This window comes from Nelusetta ayraudi, unplaced genomic scaffold, assembly GCF_046127955.1.
Source record: "Nelusetta ayraudi isolate G7.1 ecotype Tasmania unplaced genomic scaffold, CSIRO-AGI_Nayr_v1 ptg000094l, whole genome shotgun sequence".
Lineage (NCBI taxonomy): Eukaryota > Metazoa > Chordata > Actinopteri > Tetraodontiformes > Monacanthidae > Nelusetta > Nelusetta ayraudi.
Window position 1 is genome coordinate 2,018,904 of NW_027466144.1, and position 17,092 is coordinate 2,035,995.

A 17,092-nucleotide genomic window follows, 5' to 3' on the forward strand; every position below is an offset into this window, starting at 1 on the left:
TGCAGAAATTGCCAATTATGGCCACTGAGAGAGACGGAGGGTGCGGGAGGGAGGGTGTCTTCCTGAGGCCTTGATCAAATGAACGCTGCATCAACTTTATCATTCTAAATGCGAACAAACAGCAGGTGTTCGTCCATCAGGCATCTGGGATCTGAGAACTGCATTGCTCTGATGAATAATCGCCACGCGCCAGCGTTCCCTTGCTACCAGGTGAATTAGCACCCAGGGCGCGTGGCTCTCGGGCCGCCAAAGGGTGAACGGGCCCGCGGCTCCCCGGCAGCTCAGCACAACGTCTTATTAATGCGCGGCAGATCTGGCTCTTAAGAAGGCAGAAAATTGCCTTACATAACAGCCGCGCGCGCAATTTGGAAATACAAATGTGCACTGTTGACTGAAGCAGAAAATAAGACTGTTGCCCATCAACAGAAGCACATTTCATATGAATAATTATAAAGCATGGGAGCTAGATGAGGAAAACAACCTGACCATGACAGCTCTACTACTTTTATTTACTTCAAATGAGGGATTAGGCGGGGAGGGGGATCTACAGACTTAAGGACCGGGGACGGGCCCTGAATTTAGAAAGAAGGATGAACTCCCAATTTATCATATTTCCGAGGCATCTTCACACACACAAAAAATTGAGGAGACTTTTTCTCTGCAACTCCTGCAGCCTGCTCTCCACTCTGGGTCGTATTGGAGGTTTATGACCGAGCCGAGTTTGATATTTCTGTCGCTTTTCTGCGGTGGTCCGCCCGCGTGGCTCCTCCAAACCTGGCCTTGGAACTCTGCTGGTGGGCAGCGGGGTCTTGCAGTCGAGGCACCTTGCAAGAAAGGCAGCGGCTCCCCGATCGGCCCACGTGCACGTCGGGAGCAAGGCGGCATTAGACGCCCACAGGGGAGCCTTCACAGACGGAGCGGCCGGGGCCAGGGCTCACCTAACAGTGGATAAGGAATAGGGTTTCTTTAATTATGAGGGAAGGCTTTGACATTGAGTTCCATCCAACCCCTCCACCCCTCCACCCACCCACCCACCCTCCCCTTCCTCCTCAGGCTTCCAGACACTGTCTAAGTGCTCCGCTCCGCTGAGGAGGCCAGTCCCCCCCGCGGGGCGCGATTCCGCTGCCTGTAATTTCTGATGCCCATTAGTGACCGCAAACAGAGCACCGAGTTCACACGAGGAGTACAGCCGCCTAGCTCTGCTGCCGCCACACTGTAAGAGAAAAAAGAGCCTCCCTAATGCAGCGTTATTGCATTATGCCCTCCTCTTTGGACAGAGTCAAAAGTCCCATTTGTGGTCCCGCTAGAATTTTAGAGAGGGGGAAAAAAGAGGGAGAATCATCGCTTCTCGTTCTCATGGCCGAATGGTGGAGGCTGGATTTTTGGTGTTTGAAGTTCATCGTCGACTCTGTGAATTGAAGCCACTTTGACCATTTTGTACTCGTGTCTCATTAATGAGGGGTGTCATGTTTCTGTTTACATTTTCTTTTTTATTATTTCTTTCATTTTAAATTTTGGCCTTAATATTGCAAACGTGCAACTGACAGCAGAAAGTCCAGCGAGGAAGAGGAGAGCTGCAAACCCCTCCAAAAAAACCCCAAACTTAAGCAATCAATACAAATATGGCGGTAAATGTCAACAATTGGTCTTCGCCACTTAGGTTGATTTTAACTCCATCCGGCGGTTTTACTTGTATTTGGGACTCGGAGAGAGAGAGAGAGAGAGAGAGAGAGAGAGAGAACGTAGGTGGGGGAGGAGTAGAGGGGAGGGGAGGGGAGCAGATTTATTGATCAAGGGTGACCACATCTTAGCCACAGAGCCCCTCTGCCGTGATTAATCTTAGGTCTCGGAGTTGGCCAATGACACATGACAGGCCTCCCGCTCAAACTCCACCATTTCTCTTCATTACCGGCCGTATTTTTGGACACGGCGGCGGAGAGTAATCATTTACCTTTATTGTGTTTATAAAGCTGCGGCACGGTTGACCCTTCCTATATTGAATCGAGGACATCAAAAGATCACCGGACATTGATTAGGAGGATATTAAAGTCGCTCAAATGGTATATTTATATGTCAAACAACAGCGAAGTGAGGAGAGGCGGCGTCCCCGCGATCCCCCCACCACCACCACCACCACCACCTAATGAAAACGGATGGGGAGTCGTCTGGCGCAACGGAAAACATCCCGTCAAAGCCGAGCGATGTTGTTCTTATTGCACGGCGCCGTCCAAACAAAACGACCGGGGGCGGGGGGGCGTTTTGGATGACGTAACCGAACATTGGGGACGACGATTCCTTCAATTATCCGACTCTCCCGGCTCGTTTTCTCGCCACCGCAGCAGCAGCAGCAGCAGCAAAGCTCGGCCAGGTTTGCGGCAGATTTACCGCAGCAGGGGCTTTAACGCTGCTGTGACTTTCATCCCGAGCGCGATGCCGCAATAGCGGCGGTCAGCGCTTTGCCTTGCTAATCAGCGTCGCCAGGAATTTTTCAAAAATTTCACATGTCGTGAAACGGCAAAATATTATAGATCAGGAAAATAATAATAGCGTCATGGAAAATGTAGTTTAACTTTGATTCTTTTTTTTTTTTTCCATATATATGGATGTCTCTTACCAGAGGGAAATATATAGCGGGCCAGAAGTGATTGATGGCCGAGAACCCGATCTGAACCTTGGCGCCGCACAATTATCAACAAATGGTCTGCGGCCGGATTCCCATGTAGTGATTGAAGCCGCTGTTAATTTCACACGGAGGTAATGAGCGGGGAGATTGACGGCCACTGTCCGCCACTCCATCACGTCTTTATAGTGAGTCGGAGCGTTTTGGCCACTCTCTCCGCCGCTTCATTTGCATTTCGCCTCATTAGACGCGGCCGCCCGCCACGTCCATTTCCTGCCGCTAATGCCTTTTTATTTGATCAGCCGCCCCGAACGCTTTCGCGGTTTAACTAGCTGTCACGCCGCCGCTTCGTATGACATCACCCCATTTAGCTGCCACACCCCTCAGCACCCACCGACCCATCCCCCGGTCCTGATTGTCCGGACCAGGACGTTATCTCAGCTCTGTCTTGTTCTAATCCATCCTTCGCATCCCCAGTGTTTTTCTGAGAGACTGAGGAGGACTCTTTTACAGATATATAAATATATTTTCTTTCTTACAAAGGCCGCGGCGACAAAGAAAAAAATCCCCGGCGGGTTGAGAGAAAGTCGATGGCCTGGAGAGCTTCAGAGTGCAGGGCCACTGGGCGAAGGCCCGTCCAGCCGAGGGACCGGAGGTGTTTTGGAGGGCCTAATGGCATTTTGATGTTTATAAGCGCGGCGGATATGGGTGGGGGAGGGAGTTGGGGGGGTGGGAAGGCGCTGAGTTTGGTGTGGGAGAAGGGGGGAGGCGGAGGAGGGGAGTCAGCAGAGGACTGACAGACAGAGAACGTGTTTTCTCATGTCACAGCTGATTACTTTCACTCCAGAGTGGCAGAAAAGAGCAGGAGAAGACGGAGGTGTGTGTGAAAGAGTGACGGAGGCTCCCATGTTGTTCCACAAAAGGACTTTTCTGTGTCCTTTGTCAGAAACAATATTCACACTTACTGGTGTGCATCATAGAATGCGGACGGTCGTGAGCCTGTTCCGTGTTCCCTTAACTGAGCAAAATCTAGATTTTTGCGTTAAATCCTTTATCAGAAATAACAGACCATCTTGTTCTGCTTTCAAATTACTGGCCACTGGCAAATAATTATCTAATGTCTTTTATTCTCTTTGAATAACCGCAAATATATTGTTAAGCTTTATTTCGGGGAATCATCGATCGGCAGAGAAGATTCTTTACACACTCGGCAACAAACTTTGCCACCTACTGGTGTATAAACAGCTCTGTGTTGCTCCTTTTTTTATTTTTTCTATTTTCCAAGTCCACAGTGGGAGGGGGGGAAAGCAATTAAGTTTCCAATGAGCACACATGAAAAGGGCAAAAAACCAAGAATAATCTCCTGTTAGTTTTGTGTCAGACAATTTTGGGCTCCTGAAGTCTCTCCACGCTTGTGCGAGGACACGTTTTTTTCCCCCGCTTCTATTTTTTAAGATTACACGGGTTGCTGCACCAGGTGACCCTCATGGCCAAACGGCAGACTTTAGATTTCCTCCCATTTACAGTGTGTGTGTGTGTGTGTGTGTGTGTGTGTTTGTGTGTGTATTTTTAACAATTTGCGACCTTTTTTTTTTTCCTCCCGTCCTCAGATGTGTTGACTTGGTTTGTGAGCCGATCCCCCGCGTCGCCCTGCTGCTTTCCTGCTGTAATGAAGCAGAAAGTCGCCTTGGCTCCGCAGGCCAAAAGGCGACAAGATGATGTCATGTGATCTGGCAGAGATGGTTTTCTCATATTTCGCCGACCTCCCTTTTATTTACATTTACTCCTTATCTCTGCATCCTCGGCTTCGCCAGAGTGCGTCGCAGTGGCCAACACTGTGCGCGTTTTTTTCCGCGACGCTGTGAGCTCGCTCGCTGTTTATCTCCGGCAACACATGCAATCAGTCCAAACGCCGGGCCGGCTCTGTCATTTTGTGCCTCCCGCCGAGGTGTTGAGAGGAGTCACCGTGGCGGAAAATCACCTGTTTAGGTGTCGAGCAAGGCGGCGGCGTCTCCTCTCATTCCGGGGGCCTCTCCTTTCAAACCAATACATACATGCAGCAATAAAACCTGCCCTCTTCTCCACTGAGATTCTGCCGGAATTGTGGCTATAGGCCTATCATTGAAGGAGAACACAATGATCGTCGTTGGAATAACTCCTAAAGCTTCTCTGATGGCCCGTCGCTCAGCTTAGCCGGTCGTCTTTATTGATCTTTACCCTCTTTCACTGGTTTTTACCCACAATATTTATCCAGGAGTTAATGCGGCATAAAGACGTATAAACTATTACTGATTTAAACAGAGTAAAATAGTCTGATGTGTCTTTCTCTCTGTATGTCAAGGCTGTATGTCAAGATTTGTGCGCAATGCAAAGAAAAACACACAAGCACCAGCTTAAACTTTATACTTGGAGAGAACATCACTTCTGACTTTTAATGCTATTTTTTTTTAATGGAAAATTGTCTTGCAGACTCACACGCCACATTTAATAACTTGAATCCTACATGCTTGAGACGTTTAAAATCTCAACGTTACCCCACAAAATGCCAAATTCTTTTGGATAAATGCTGTGTAAAATTTGCCCAACTAGAAAATGGCAATGTCCTGATGTCCCGCGAGCTAAAAATCCGCCTTTTCTAATGTTCGGAGACGTGAGGCTGGTGCGAAGGACGAGCGTGCGACCGATAAAAGACAATCCTGCGATTATCGAGGAAAAACTGGATGACTTTCAGGAGGGGGGCGGGCGGAGGCAATATCAATCACGGCCAATTTGAGGCCACCAACATGAAATATGATTTCATAAGACAAATGCGGTGTCATTCTTAATGTGCTTAACCTTTACTGTCAATGAAAAAGTATTGATCGCCCGGTGGCATTTTTTCATCATTTGATTTCAGAAAGTGTAATAATATATGGTTGTGGGCCCTGATAAAAGATAAATGGCAACTGAATGATCCCTACATGAACCAAAGCAGAATCCCCTGCAGAGCACCGCAGCCTGCAATATCTCCTCACAGCTCGCCGCATTTTGCATCGCAACACATTAAACTTAACTTTTAATTCCAGTGGCTTTTTATTTTTCACTATGTTGCCGAGCTGGAACAGGCAGCAGGGAACAAACGGGGCAACATGCTCCCCCGACCAGCGTTTCTATTATTCCTCCTATCTCCCCCTGCTCTTTGATCTACTCGCTCAACCTAATAAGACTTTGCTCTGCTGCACGACAACCAAATCAGCGGTGCATTTTCAGCCGGCTAATAAGTAGTTAGTTTGATTTATAAGGGTAATCTCCCCAGTGTGGCAACCTCTTCCCCAATGCAAAGAGCCCTTTCCACCACGGCCAGCGCTGGATGAGTCCATTACGGCAAGAGCTAAGATTATTTTAAGGCCCTTCCCTTTTGAACCTGACCGTGTGACGCAAGGAGGGGGGGCGGATTTTCTTTTTCTTTTTTCTTTGTTTTTTTTAAAAGAAGAAGAAGAAAGAAAGAACTTCTGCCCCGTGCACAGTGAAGGCGCTGAGGCAACAGTGATGCATGGGCCACCAGTCGGCTCTATTGTTAGAGCAGAACGCTGTTGTGCCATTGCTGCAGGTGCAGAGGCTCGGCTCCGGCCTGTGGGGAGCCCCGGGGCCAGAAGCAGCACTTAGAGTGTTAAAATGCCCATTTATCCTCAGCCAAACTCCAGTTCTCGCTGCTTCTTCCTCTGGCTTCCATGCAGTCTCCCAACCGGCCTCCCAGTACCGCCCTCTGGGAGCTGAATGATGGACCACACTGGCGTTATGTTTGGACGGAGGAGGAGACGGAATATTTTTGTTTACAAGTAATCAAAGAGAACAATATGACAACCATTCTTGACAGCAAACAAATGTAAATAAACAAAAGCAAGCGCAATTCGAGATTTTACGAGAATTGCGGTTTATGCGCTTCATACCATTCAGTGGAAACACCTGCAAATCACACTCGTACTTGGTCGAAATTTAATATCATTTTTTTTTTTTTTTTTGCAAAAAAGCTGTCATGGAAACGCAGCCGTTGACAATCCTGCAAAGCTGAAAAAAATATAAATCAACAAATACATCATGACGTTGTTTGACGTGGAGTTTCTTTTTGTCCCGCAGCAGCTGAACCCGCTGGCCAGCCAGGTGGCCGCAGCCGCAGCCATGGGCTCCATCGCCGGTTCTCAGGTGTTTGGAAACGCCCTGTCCAACCTGCAGGGGGCCACCGGACAGCTGGTGACCAACGCGCAAGGACAGGTGAGCGCTGATGTCAGCTGAGACACAGACTGGATTCCATGATTCTGATCCTTCCTCAGTGATCCCTGCATTAGCCCTCCCAGTGTGTATTAATGTGTTGGGCGGTGAACAAATCCCTTCTTTCTCTTATCCGCGTTGCGCCTGCCGCAGTGAAACGCTGACCTTGTCATATTCACAGGGCGGCTGCAGAGTAGTTCCATCAGTAGCCGGAGGCCTGAACGATGATACTTGTCATTGCGGGACGCAGCCTGATGAATCATCTTAGCGCGAGGTGGCAGAGCCGGCACCTATTGGAAAGGAAGCTGTGCGGACGGCGCGCCCTTCTCCCCCGCACACTTTCACTTTGCCACCCTCAAACTTTTACACCAACGTGCCGATGGCACCCCCTCCGTAAGCCCCTCCCCCCCCACCCCAGAATTCATTTCATTCATCCCCCGACGCCACAAAACGCACCGACGCGCTCTTCGTTTCTGATGTCAAACGGAGCACTTAGCTCCCGTGTCAGCGCCACCGGGGTCGAGCGCGCCGCGCCGTTTACACTTAAGTGTTTGCTCGAGCACTTAATGCTAAATGTCACTAATGAGACAGTATGGACTCGCTGGGCTCACACGAGGCGCCTGCAGCGCTGGGGGAGCGATCACTGTGGATGTGGACTTTGACGGGATGCTCTGTGCTTTTGTAGCGTCTCGGCGGCTGACAACCCCTGACATAATCAGGTCACGGAGACGGTCAAAGCCCTGGGCTACAGCCTTTCGCTCCCCGCCCCGCCTCATTATTCCGCAGCATTATTCACCGACTGAGGGCCTCTGAAACGGGCACCGCTGCTATCACCCCCCCACGAACACACACACACACACACACACACACAAAAAAAAAAACCTCTCTGCCATCAGCCTCCGCCGCTCAGGTGATTATACGAGCTAAGGGTCGGAGGTCCAGCAAAACACAGGCAGCGTTGAAAAGAACAAAGCGGAAGGAGCCGTTTCAAGGGAGCGGTCCGCTTTTTGTCTTTTCAGGTGACGCAGTGCAGGAGTTTCAAAAAAGGAAAAAAGAAAATCACAAATTCTTCAATGGATAAATGTCATGTTTTGTCTTTTGATCTCAAAACTTCTCGTCAAACTTTTGTCAAAAGACCCTTTTTTCATAAGTGAGCACTCAGGAGTCCTTGAGGAGTGCGAAGGCCTGATGAGCGTCTGCCGCTCGATACGTTGCTTCTTTTTTTTTTGAAAGCTAAATTATATTGGCCCTTGGTCCTTTTGTACTCCGCCAGAATCAATGAGGCTCTTTTGTCCTTTATTCCCTCTATACCTCAGATTAATACCGTGAACACGAGCCGCAACCTCGTGAAGTCCCTCTGCCGCCACTCACTTTTCTCCTTCTGTGCAAGTCTGTAAAGGAAGATTCCCACCTTTTCCTCCATCCTTAATTTTTTCCAGACAAAACATGTTTGAAATGGAAGATATTAAGGGCTAGCGGTGTGTGTTGCGCGCCTGTATATGTGGTGTGTGTGTCTTGAGTGAAGCCCCTGGTGCTTTGTGTTCATGGATCCATGAGTTCAGAATGTGAGGCTTCTCTTTCTCCCACTCCTCCTCGGCCTTTGATAAAAGTCCTGCTGAGAAATAGCGACGCAGTGACTTCACGGTCGGCCCGTGAAGTGAATAAGGCTGGAGGCGGCTAAACAAGCGTGTGCCCTGCGTATTGACGGAGGCTCCCGGGCCTTTAGATCATGTCTGACCTCGGCGGCACACCCCTGTTGACCTTGTGGTTGTAAATCCAGCGCAGGAGCTCCGAACATCGATTAGACTTCCGACCATCAATTAATCTGTCAATGCGGCACAAATTGCCCGTCTGCCGACGTTGTCCGGTCTGCCGCTCCCTAAAAAACAAAACTTCTGGCATTGAATTCAGTGCCGAGTGTTTAAATCAAACCGCTAATTAACGTCCAACATTGTTTTGAAATCAAATGAAAATTGAGATCACCGCTTTTAGATGATGAAAACGTTCTTGATTTTCTTTCCAGTCCACCATTAAAGGTCCTCCTGTGGCTCTGATTGTTGCCGTCTTTCTTTCTTCTTCTCCTCCTCCTTCTTTTTCAACTCTTTACTGAACTTCCCAAACATCTCCTCCCCTGGGCCCAATTCATCGCATGAATAGTGGTGGTGGTGGTGTTGGGGGGGGGGGGGGGGGGGGGGGGGGCAGAGCGATATTGTCTGGCCACCGTGGCTAAAGACACAGATTGGCTCCGGCCGGATGAGATGAGATGACATTCCTGCCGGAGACAAGAGCAGCATAATCTTAATGAGTTCTGCCGGTGGTGGAGAGCGAGAGAGAGAGAGACCCGTTACACACATGTCACACGATCGGGAGCGTTGAGGCAAACACAGAAAGCAGGAGGGGAAAGGAGAAGAAGCAGCGTGACGAAGGCTCAGAGGCAAGGGAGGAAAGGGCATCGAAAGAAACGGCTGGAAATTCGTTGATGTAACTTCAGTGGGAGCTCGGAGAGGAAATCCAAGTTTGTTTGCTCTGAAGTTGGCATGTATTTTCCAAAGAAGCGTCTACTTCAGCACATTTTTGGAAGAGATAAGCGGGTCGGCGATGTTTATCTGCAGAGTGATGAATATTGCATTAATGACGCTTTGGCAAAAGTTAAAAACAAGCCAAATTTCCTGTAAAGAAATAAGAAAATATTGAGCTAATCGATCATTGCTTCAAATCGAATCCATTATGATTTGTACAAGTAAGTGTGCACGTCCACAACTCTGCACTCATTGAAAAAAAGATTTTAAAAAAGGGCACCAAACCCCCGGCAGAGCTCCCAGACCTCGCAGCGCAGCATCTGGCCCCAGAGACGGTCCGAGGAGGGAGAAGCAGCAGCAGCAGCAGCAGCAGCAGCAGCAGCAGCAGCAGCAGCAGCAGCAGCAGCAGCACGGCATGATGGGAGCGGGAGCAGAGCGAGGCTGTCACTTTGCCCCTGCTCTCTATTATGCTTATAGAAGAGCCACTTAGTCCAGCGACGATGAATAATTGAGCGGAACAAGCTCGCTGCCGCTGTGCCGTGCGGCGCTGGATCACTGGGGCTTCGGGGGAGACGGGAGAGTCGAGTCAGGCACGGCAATAAAATATGCTAAGTGGCAGGAGAGCATTGCAGGGGGCTGAGGGGGGGTGGATTTGTAAAGCCAGCGCGGAGAGAGAGATAAATTATCTCCGCCCTAATGCGAAGTAACATAAGCAAATGAGCCGTGGCGAGGATGAATTACAGATTGTCGGCCCACCTTCCTCTCACTGATCTCTCCCGATTATGTCAAAGAGATGAGGGGGGGGGGGGGGGGAGAGCACGCCTAGCTGCAGACTGGAGCGCAGAGCAGCGGAGGCAGAGAGGCGGCCCCAAGCCTCAGCGGCCTGTAGCTCAGCGCTTGAAGATGAAGTGAAGACAACTGGACTGGCTTTGGTGTCTGGGAGATTTTTCCTTCTCATCTGGAAAAGCTTCTGCAGTTCTGGGGGAAAAAAAATAATCTCAAAGTTTGTTTCTCTGCAGCAGCGCCGGTGGAATCCGTGACGGCGACGGCCAGTGCGATTTTTCTGTTTAGTCAGCTCACTGTGTTGACTGTGTTGGTTCAAGTTGGGGCTAATGCAGGCATGGCAAGGCAAACTTTTTGACTGGCGGGGCCACAATGGGTTCTAAAGTGTGTCGGAGGGGCCGGAGCAGGAGCAGATGGATGGAGTGTTTTGGTGAGCCACCTTATAGGAGAAAAACATACGTCATGGGATATGTAGAAAACTGTGTTTTAATGTCAATTGAAAATGAACAAAAGCAGTGGCAGTTGTTGTTGTCTTTTTCTGCTTTGCCTTTGTTGGAAAGTGGCCCTCCGATCAATGCAGAGGATTTTTTGTCTTTGCACTGTGGCATCGTTCAGACTGGTGGGCATCTGGTCCGAGCCGTGATACCAGGGCAGGGCGGGTCGGGTCGGGGGGGCTGTCAGTGGGCGGGGACTGGAAGGAGAGGGAGTGGGGGGGTGGCGGGGGCGCTCCTCACAGCTCGTCAGCCCCCCAGATGACATTAACCTTCATCATGGTGAAGAGGCGCTGGCTGAGACCCCCCCCCCCCTCCCAAAGCGCCACTCTGGGCCGCACTCTGGCAGCTCTGAGAGCTAAAACGCTGCAGTGACACTCCGCCGGCCCCCTTTGATCTGCCCTTCCTGATTACAGCCACAAAGGAGAGGGAAGCAGGGGCTGGAGGGGCTTGGGGGGGGGGGGGGGTGCCAAAGTACCCCCCGGACCCCCGAGAGTTAAATTAGAAACACAGGGTCCCGTCCCCGCTCTCTCTCTCTCTCTCTCTCTCTCTCTCTCTCTCTCTCTCTCTCTCTCTGGTAGCGCCTCTTCTCTTCTTCTCTTCCTCTCATTGTTTCTGTTCTCGACCCGTTTCTCTTGTTTTCTGATTGCGCGTGTGTATGTGCGTGCGTGCGTGCGTGTGTGTGACAGAGGAGAGAGAGAGGGGGGAAAAAAAGAGGGGTCTCCGTCTCTGAGCGGTCCCGCTCCCTCTCATCAGAGACAGACAAAGGCACTTCAGCACAAACACCAACACACACACACACACACACAGGCGTCCCAGTCGTGGCCTGCTGATGGATAATTCAGTCAGTGGTGTGCACCAGCACACACACGCAGGTATTCAGCGCTGACCTTTGCGCCGGCGCTCCCAGCAGTCTCTGCTGCGGCTTCACTTGCTCCGGCCTACAAAAAGTACCTCGGTGACAGATGATCAGCGGACACTTGGGCTTTTATTTTTTATTTATTTTTATTTTTTTCCCCTCTGTGTTAGAAAATAAAAAAAGCAACAACCAACCAACCAAAAACAGGTTGAATGCCCTGATTAGCCTCCCGCTGGAAGACGCTGGAATGACCCGCTTGTGTTTCTTTTCCCCTTTTTTTTTCCTGATCACAGGGGCAGAAAGTCTAAGGAGAGGTGCGCCGCGGCGCCGATCATTAAAAGCGTTCCAAACCTCCATTGGCGTCTAACCTCCCTCCTCCTTCCTCCCTCTTCCCTCCCTCTTCTTTTTTTTTTTTTTTAAACCGCCCAGCTGATTTCGCCTCCTCTTTACCCCCTTTGTAGATAATTGGAACAATCCCACTGATGCCCAACTCCGCAGGGCCCTCCAGCCAATCAGGGGGCGGCAACCCGGCGCTGCAGGTGCCGCCAATTACACCTCAGCTTCTGACCAACGCTCAAGGCCAGATCATCGCCACAGTCATCGGCAATCAGATCTTGCCTGTCATCAACACCCAGGGAATCACGCTGTCGCCAATCAAGCCCGGACAGCAGGTGACATAATGCGCAGACGCTCACACGCGCGCACGCACACACACACACACACACATACACATGTTGAGTGTTTAAGTCGACCTCAGACAGATTTTATAGCAGAATTTTGAACTGAGCATTCTCTGATTGTCTGTTTAGTATGAAAATAAGCAGCTTTTGCACTGAAATGTTCTACTTTTCCTTCTCCCGTCTTCGCTCTGATCCCTTTTGCTCGCCCGCCGCCTTTATTTGTCCCCCACCTAAACAAGTCCAGTTAACAGAATGGAACAGCGAAAATAACACTCAATTTTTAAGGGTCTGCGCTCAAACGAGACGCAAAGCAGACGTGTGAACCGTGATGTCGGCGTAATTGCAGGGTAAAAGTTTACATTCTAAAGGCCGGTGCGGCGGTAGCGATGGACGATAAAAAAGAAACAAACGTGGCTCCCAGAGAACCAAAAGGTTACTCTTTTGATCGAACCGCTTTGCTTTCTTCTTTTTTTCCCCCCAGTGATAATGTTTACCCTTTTGTCTCCCTCCCTGCGAAGGCTGCATATACACATTGTTGGGGCGGGCATAATTTACGGTTGTCAGAGCCGGCGCTGCAGAATATTTCCAGCCCGAGCCGGATAGTTCTCTGACAGCTGACAGTGTGTGTGTGTGTGTGTGTGTGTGTGTGTGTGTGTGTGTGTGTGTGTGTGTGTGTGTGTGTGTGTGTGTGTGTGTGCATAGCCGCTGACACCATCCAAACAAACACATGCCACGGAGAAAATAATTAATTGCAAAGGAGAAGAAGAAGAAGTTTGGAAAGGGAGGAGAAGGCGGCGGCTGCAGACAGCCCCTCACTTTTGTAGCCCGTCTTGATCTTGTAAACGCAATTCAGATGTGCATAAAACATGAAAATACATCGTTTTCCTCCGCATCGCAGCACGACAGCCCCGCGGATCATGAATTATGTTCAATATGGGGACTGCTGTGTTCACACGTTTCCACACATATATATTTATATATTTATTTTTGCCGCTCCCAGGCTGCCGTTCCGAGCGCCCGGTTGACGAGGCTCTAATTGTCACGAGACGTGTGTTTGGGTTTTTAGTCGTTTTTCTTCTGCAGAGAAGCACATCTCAGGCGTCTGCCGCCAGTCGACTCCATCGAGCCGAGTATCGACGCCACACTCGCCTCCCGTCAGTGCAAAACGGGACAGGCAGTAATCACCGCGTTATTCATTATCCACTCTGGGGTTGATGTCAATCTCATTACGCGCATTAGCAGCCAACTTAATAGCCGCTGATTGGCTTGATTAGATTTATCAGCAGCCTCATAATCATTGGACTTGATTAGCGGGGCGATGGCGGCCGCGCGCAGAGTCAAGGGTTTGTTTTCTCCTGTGCTGAAAATGCGCGCCGGCGCATCCTGTTGACCTACGTGTGTAATTGCGTTTGCGTCCTGCGGCAGGGTCAGAGCGGGTCGGCGGCGGCGGTAGCGGCAGCAGCGGCGGCGGCGGCGGCGGCAGCATCGCAACCCAGCCTCCTCCACATGCCCCACCGTCAGAGTCCCCTCCACCAGGCCTCCTCCTCCTCCTCCACCTCTTCCTCCACCTCCTCCGCGCTCAGCGTGGGCCAGCTGGTCAGCAGTAAGTGTTTCAGCACCGCGGACAGCACACACCACGGCTGGGCGCAGCGGCGACTCGTGTGTCGGCTCTGCTTTGCGAGTGTGCGTCACGAAAATAGGAAAGATAATAAATGTGCTTTTCAAGGTCATCGTTTCCAGAAAACCAGCAGATTTAACAGTCGAAACTTCCTTCCTGTTAAAATGTAGAATGAGATGAAAGGTAAAGCCTCATGCTTGTTACAATGCAGGTCTGAGTCTACTGAACTGTTGTATTATATAAATGTACACTGCCAGGCTACTTTCTACACTGTAGATACACACTGAAGACATCAAATATGACCAAGATATGTGGATTAATGGGGCAAAAGAAAATAAGTTGAACACCTAAATATGATGGGCGGCTATATATAGTGTATTATATCCACTGCACTAATATATCCTCACAGTCCAGGACAAGCAGATAGAGATTTCACTGGTCAACAGTTTCCAAAGGGACAAAGCGTGTGAAACCCATAGAGTTGAGCCGCACTTTTTACGAAACAGTGAAGCTAAAACCCCACTATTCATTATTATTTAGTCATTAATTCATTATTTTCTTTATTAATTAATTTTTTACTTCTCTCCTGTCCAAAGGCTGAGTGAGGAAAACATTGTGTTAGCCCCGAGTGCAGACAGCTCCCGACTGATCCGCCGTCCTCCTTGGTTCTTCCACTTCAGCCCGATTGTCAATTCTCAACTTTAGTTAGACGATTCAAAGTGGCGTGCGTTATGATGGAGCAACTTTCATTGTTCCCCCAATGCCAGGGCCCTTTTTTCTTTTTTTTTCTGCCGCAGAGCACTTATAAATCACCGGGGCCACAGCCTGTCAGCATGCGGCCACTGCCTTTAAAAAAAAACGTCTGTTTTATTCAGATAAATTTCATTTTGTCCGACTTGATTCCCCCAAAGTCCACGTAAACTTGTTTCAAAGGCAGCTACAACGCCGCCAAATTGAATAAAAACAAGTCGCCATTGATCAACTTGTTGTAGACACTGTGTTTGCTTTGTATTTACTCAGAGCTCGGACAAAGTCTCGCATGCCTCTCGTTCTTCCTGCTCGCTTTAGCGTCCGGGAACAAATAAATAGGGCCTTCATTCCGAAGTAAATAGAATGAATGTTTTATGCCAGATATGAGTGGTGTCACTTGATCTCACTATAAGTTGTGGCGTACGTGCACTCGATCCCACGACGGGATGGTAAACTGTCTGCAGAGAGGAGAAGAGGGAGCGTCATTGCATTTCCCAGACACAGGAAAACAGGGGAAACAGTTTTACCACCATCATCATGTTTGCGGTTTATGAAGCCAGTGTCCACTGTTGAATCAAACCTCTGCTCTCAACACATATAGGAATAAAAAAATAAAAAAAAACATATTTTTGCATATCATCAAATACAGCTACATCAGGATGTGAGTATTTTTTTAGGTTCATTATTGAGCTCATTTGGAAGAAGATTAATTCCTTGGGGGGCTTTTAAGAGGAAACTTCACAGTTCTGGAGCACAATTTTTTCTCTTTTTTTTTTCCCCCTGTTGAAACAAACCACAGTCCACACATACACATCTCTGGCCTGGCTGATGAAGGGCTGCACCTACATGCGTCGCCATCGGCACCTAAAGGTGTCGGTGCTGCTGGTCCCAGCCACCCAGTCTGGAGTCGCCGGCTCCTCCCGGCGTTCACACGTCTGGAGCGCCGCCGCTGTGCGCGCCAAGCGTCACTTAAGAGTCGCGGCGAGATGGCAGCCCCATAGATTTTTGCTTAAATGCGCTTGGAGGATTCCTTTAATAATTCATCGATAATGACCAAGTTGAATAATTCAGAGGCACAAACTTTGCTTTAGTAAGCAGGATGCCAGGACACCTGACATTGATGTACAACGTGAAATCGCTTTTTATTAGCGCAGGAATTTTTCAAAATGTTCTCTCTCTCCCTCCCTCTCTCTCTCTCTCCCTCCCTCTCTCTCTCTCTCCCTCTGTCCCTCTCTCTCTCTCTCTCCCTCTCTCTCCCCCTTTCTCGCTCTCCCCCATTCTCTCTCTCCTGTCGTTGCACAAATGGGACGATTCGCAGACGGCGCTTCTATTTTGGCAGAGTGTTCTCTGTTCATCCTTACCAAGGGTCAGATGGATGAAATAATGTCTCTGCATTATTTAATGGTTATTTGCGAGCACCGGCCTTGGAGCACATTCATGATAAAAAAAATTAAAAAAAAAAGCAAAAAGAAGAAGAGGCCTGCAGGATCAAATCCTCCATCTTCTCTGATTTAAAAAAATGAAGAATAAAAAAAAAAACTCCATATTCATATACTTTTGTATGTGAGATGTACACTGGCGAGCCAGAGTCATGACACGTCTGCATTCATACCAGAGCTGAATGCACTCTTTAAAGCGTGTTTGGGATGCATGCAATCTGCAGCAGTGACACAAAGAGACCCAATAAGCCGCGACCCGTCTCTCCGGAATATCCTGCTTTCACTACAAGCTCGTTCAGCTTCATTTCTCTGAAGAAAAAAAAATGATCCAAGCAGCGAGAGGAAGCGAGGGCTAATAAAACCTTTGTGTGTGTGTTGTATTGCAGACCCGCAGACGGCGCCCAGCGAGGTGGACGGCGTCAACCTGGAGGAGATCCGCGAGTTTGCCAAAGCGTTCAAGATCCGCCGGCTGTCCCTGGGCCTGACCCAGACCCAGGTGGGCCAGGCGCTCAGCGCCGCCGAGGGGCCGGCCTACAGCCAGTCCGCCATCTGCAGGTAGGGGCAAACTCACAGGGACCAAAGTTAGTGTTTTTTTTTTTTTTTTTTTTTTTGCATTAGTTCCCATTAACACGGCCCGATTCTGTCAAGCGAGAGCGGCGGCGGCGGCGGCGGCGGCGGCGGCGGCGGCGGCGGCGATAACGGCGGCGGCGCCATCTATTTTTCATCCCTCCCTTTTAGGAGACATTATAATACCTAATTGTCTGTAACCAGCCTGACAAATCAAGTTGTCGCGATTTCCGCTCGCCGTCCTCCTGATCTCTTACCCCCTCGCCCCCCTTCCTCTCGTCCGCGCGACATGACAGCCTGGGGCCTCGCTTATGCAAAATACATACAGGAGGTATTACACCGAGCACTTAGAGCAGTTAATAATTCCTGAGGCCGCGCCTCCTCCTCCGGCGGCTAATGAGAGCGGCCGTGTCTCACCGCCGCCGCTGTTTAGTCGTTAAACGGCGCATGATGTATTCATGAGACAATCAGACACCCGGTGGCCTGAAATAGAAGCACAACTGCACACAAATATTTAA

General features: G+C 49.6%; 1 protein-coding gene across 2 annotated transcripts in view; it reads left to right on the plus strand.

Moving 5' to 3' along the window:
- Positions 1-17,092, plus strand: part of pou6f2 (POU class 6 homeobox 2) — a 64,017-nt gene that overhangs the window by 41,825 nt on the left and 5,100 nt on the right. For both annotated transcript variants that reach the window (XM_076047435.1, XM_076047437.1), the window contains exons 8-11: positions 6,737-6,871; positions 11,982-12,191; positions 13,626-13,803; positions 16,394-16,562. In XM_076047435.1, coding sequence (XP_075903550.1) covers positions 6,737-6,871; positions 11,982-12,191; positions 13,626-13,803; positions 16,394-16,562 — 692 coding nt within the window. The remainder of the gene's footprint in view (positions 1-6,736; positions 6,872-11,981; positions 12,192-13,625; positions 13,804-16,393; positions 16,563-17,092) is intronic.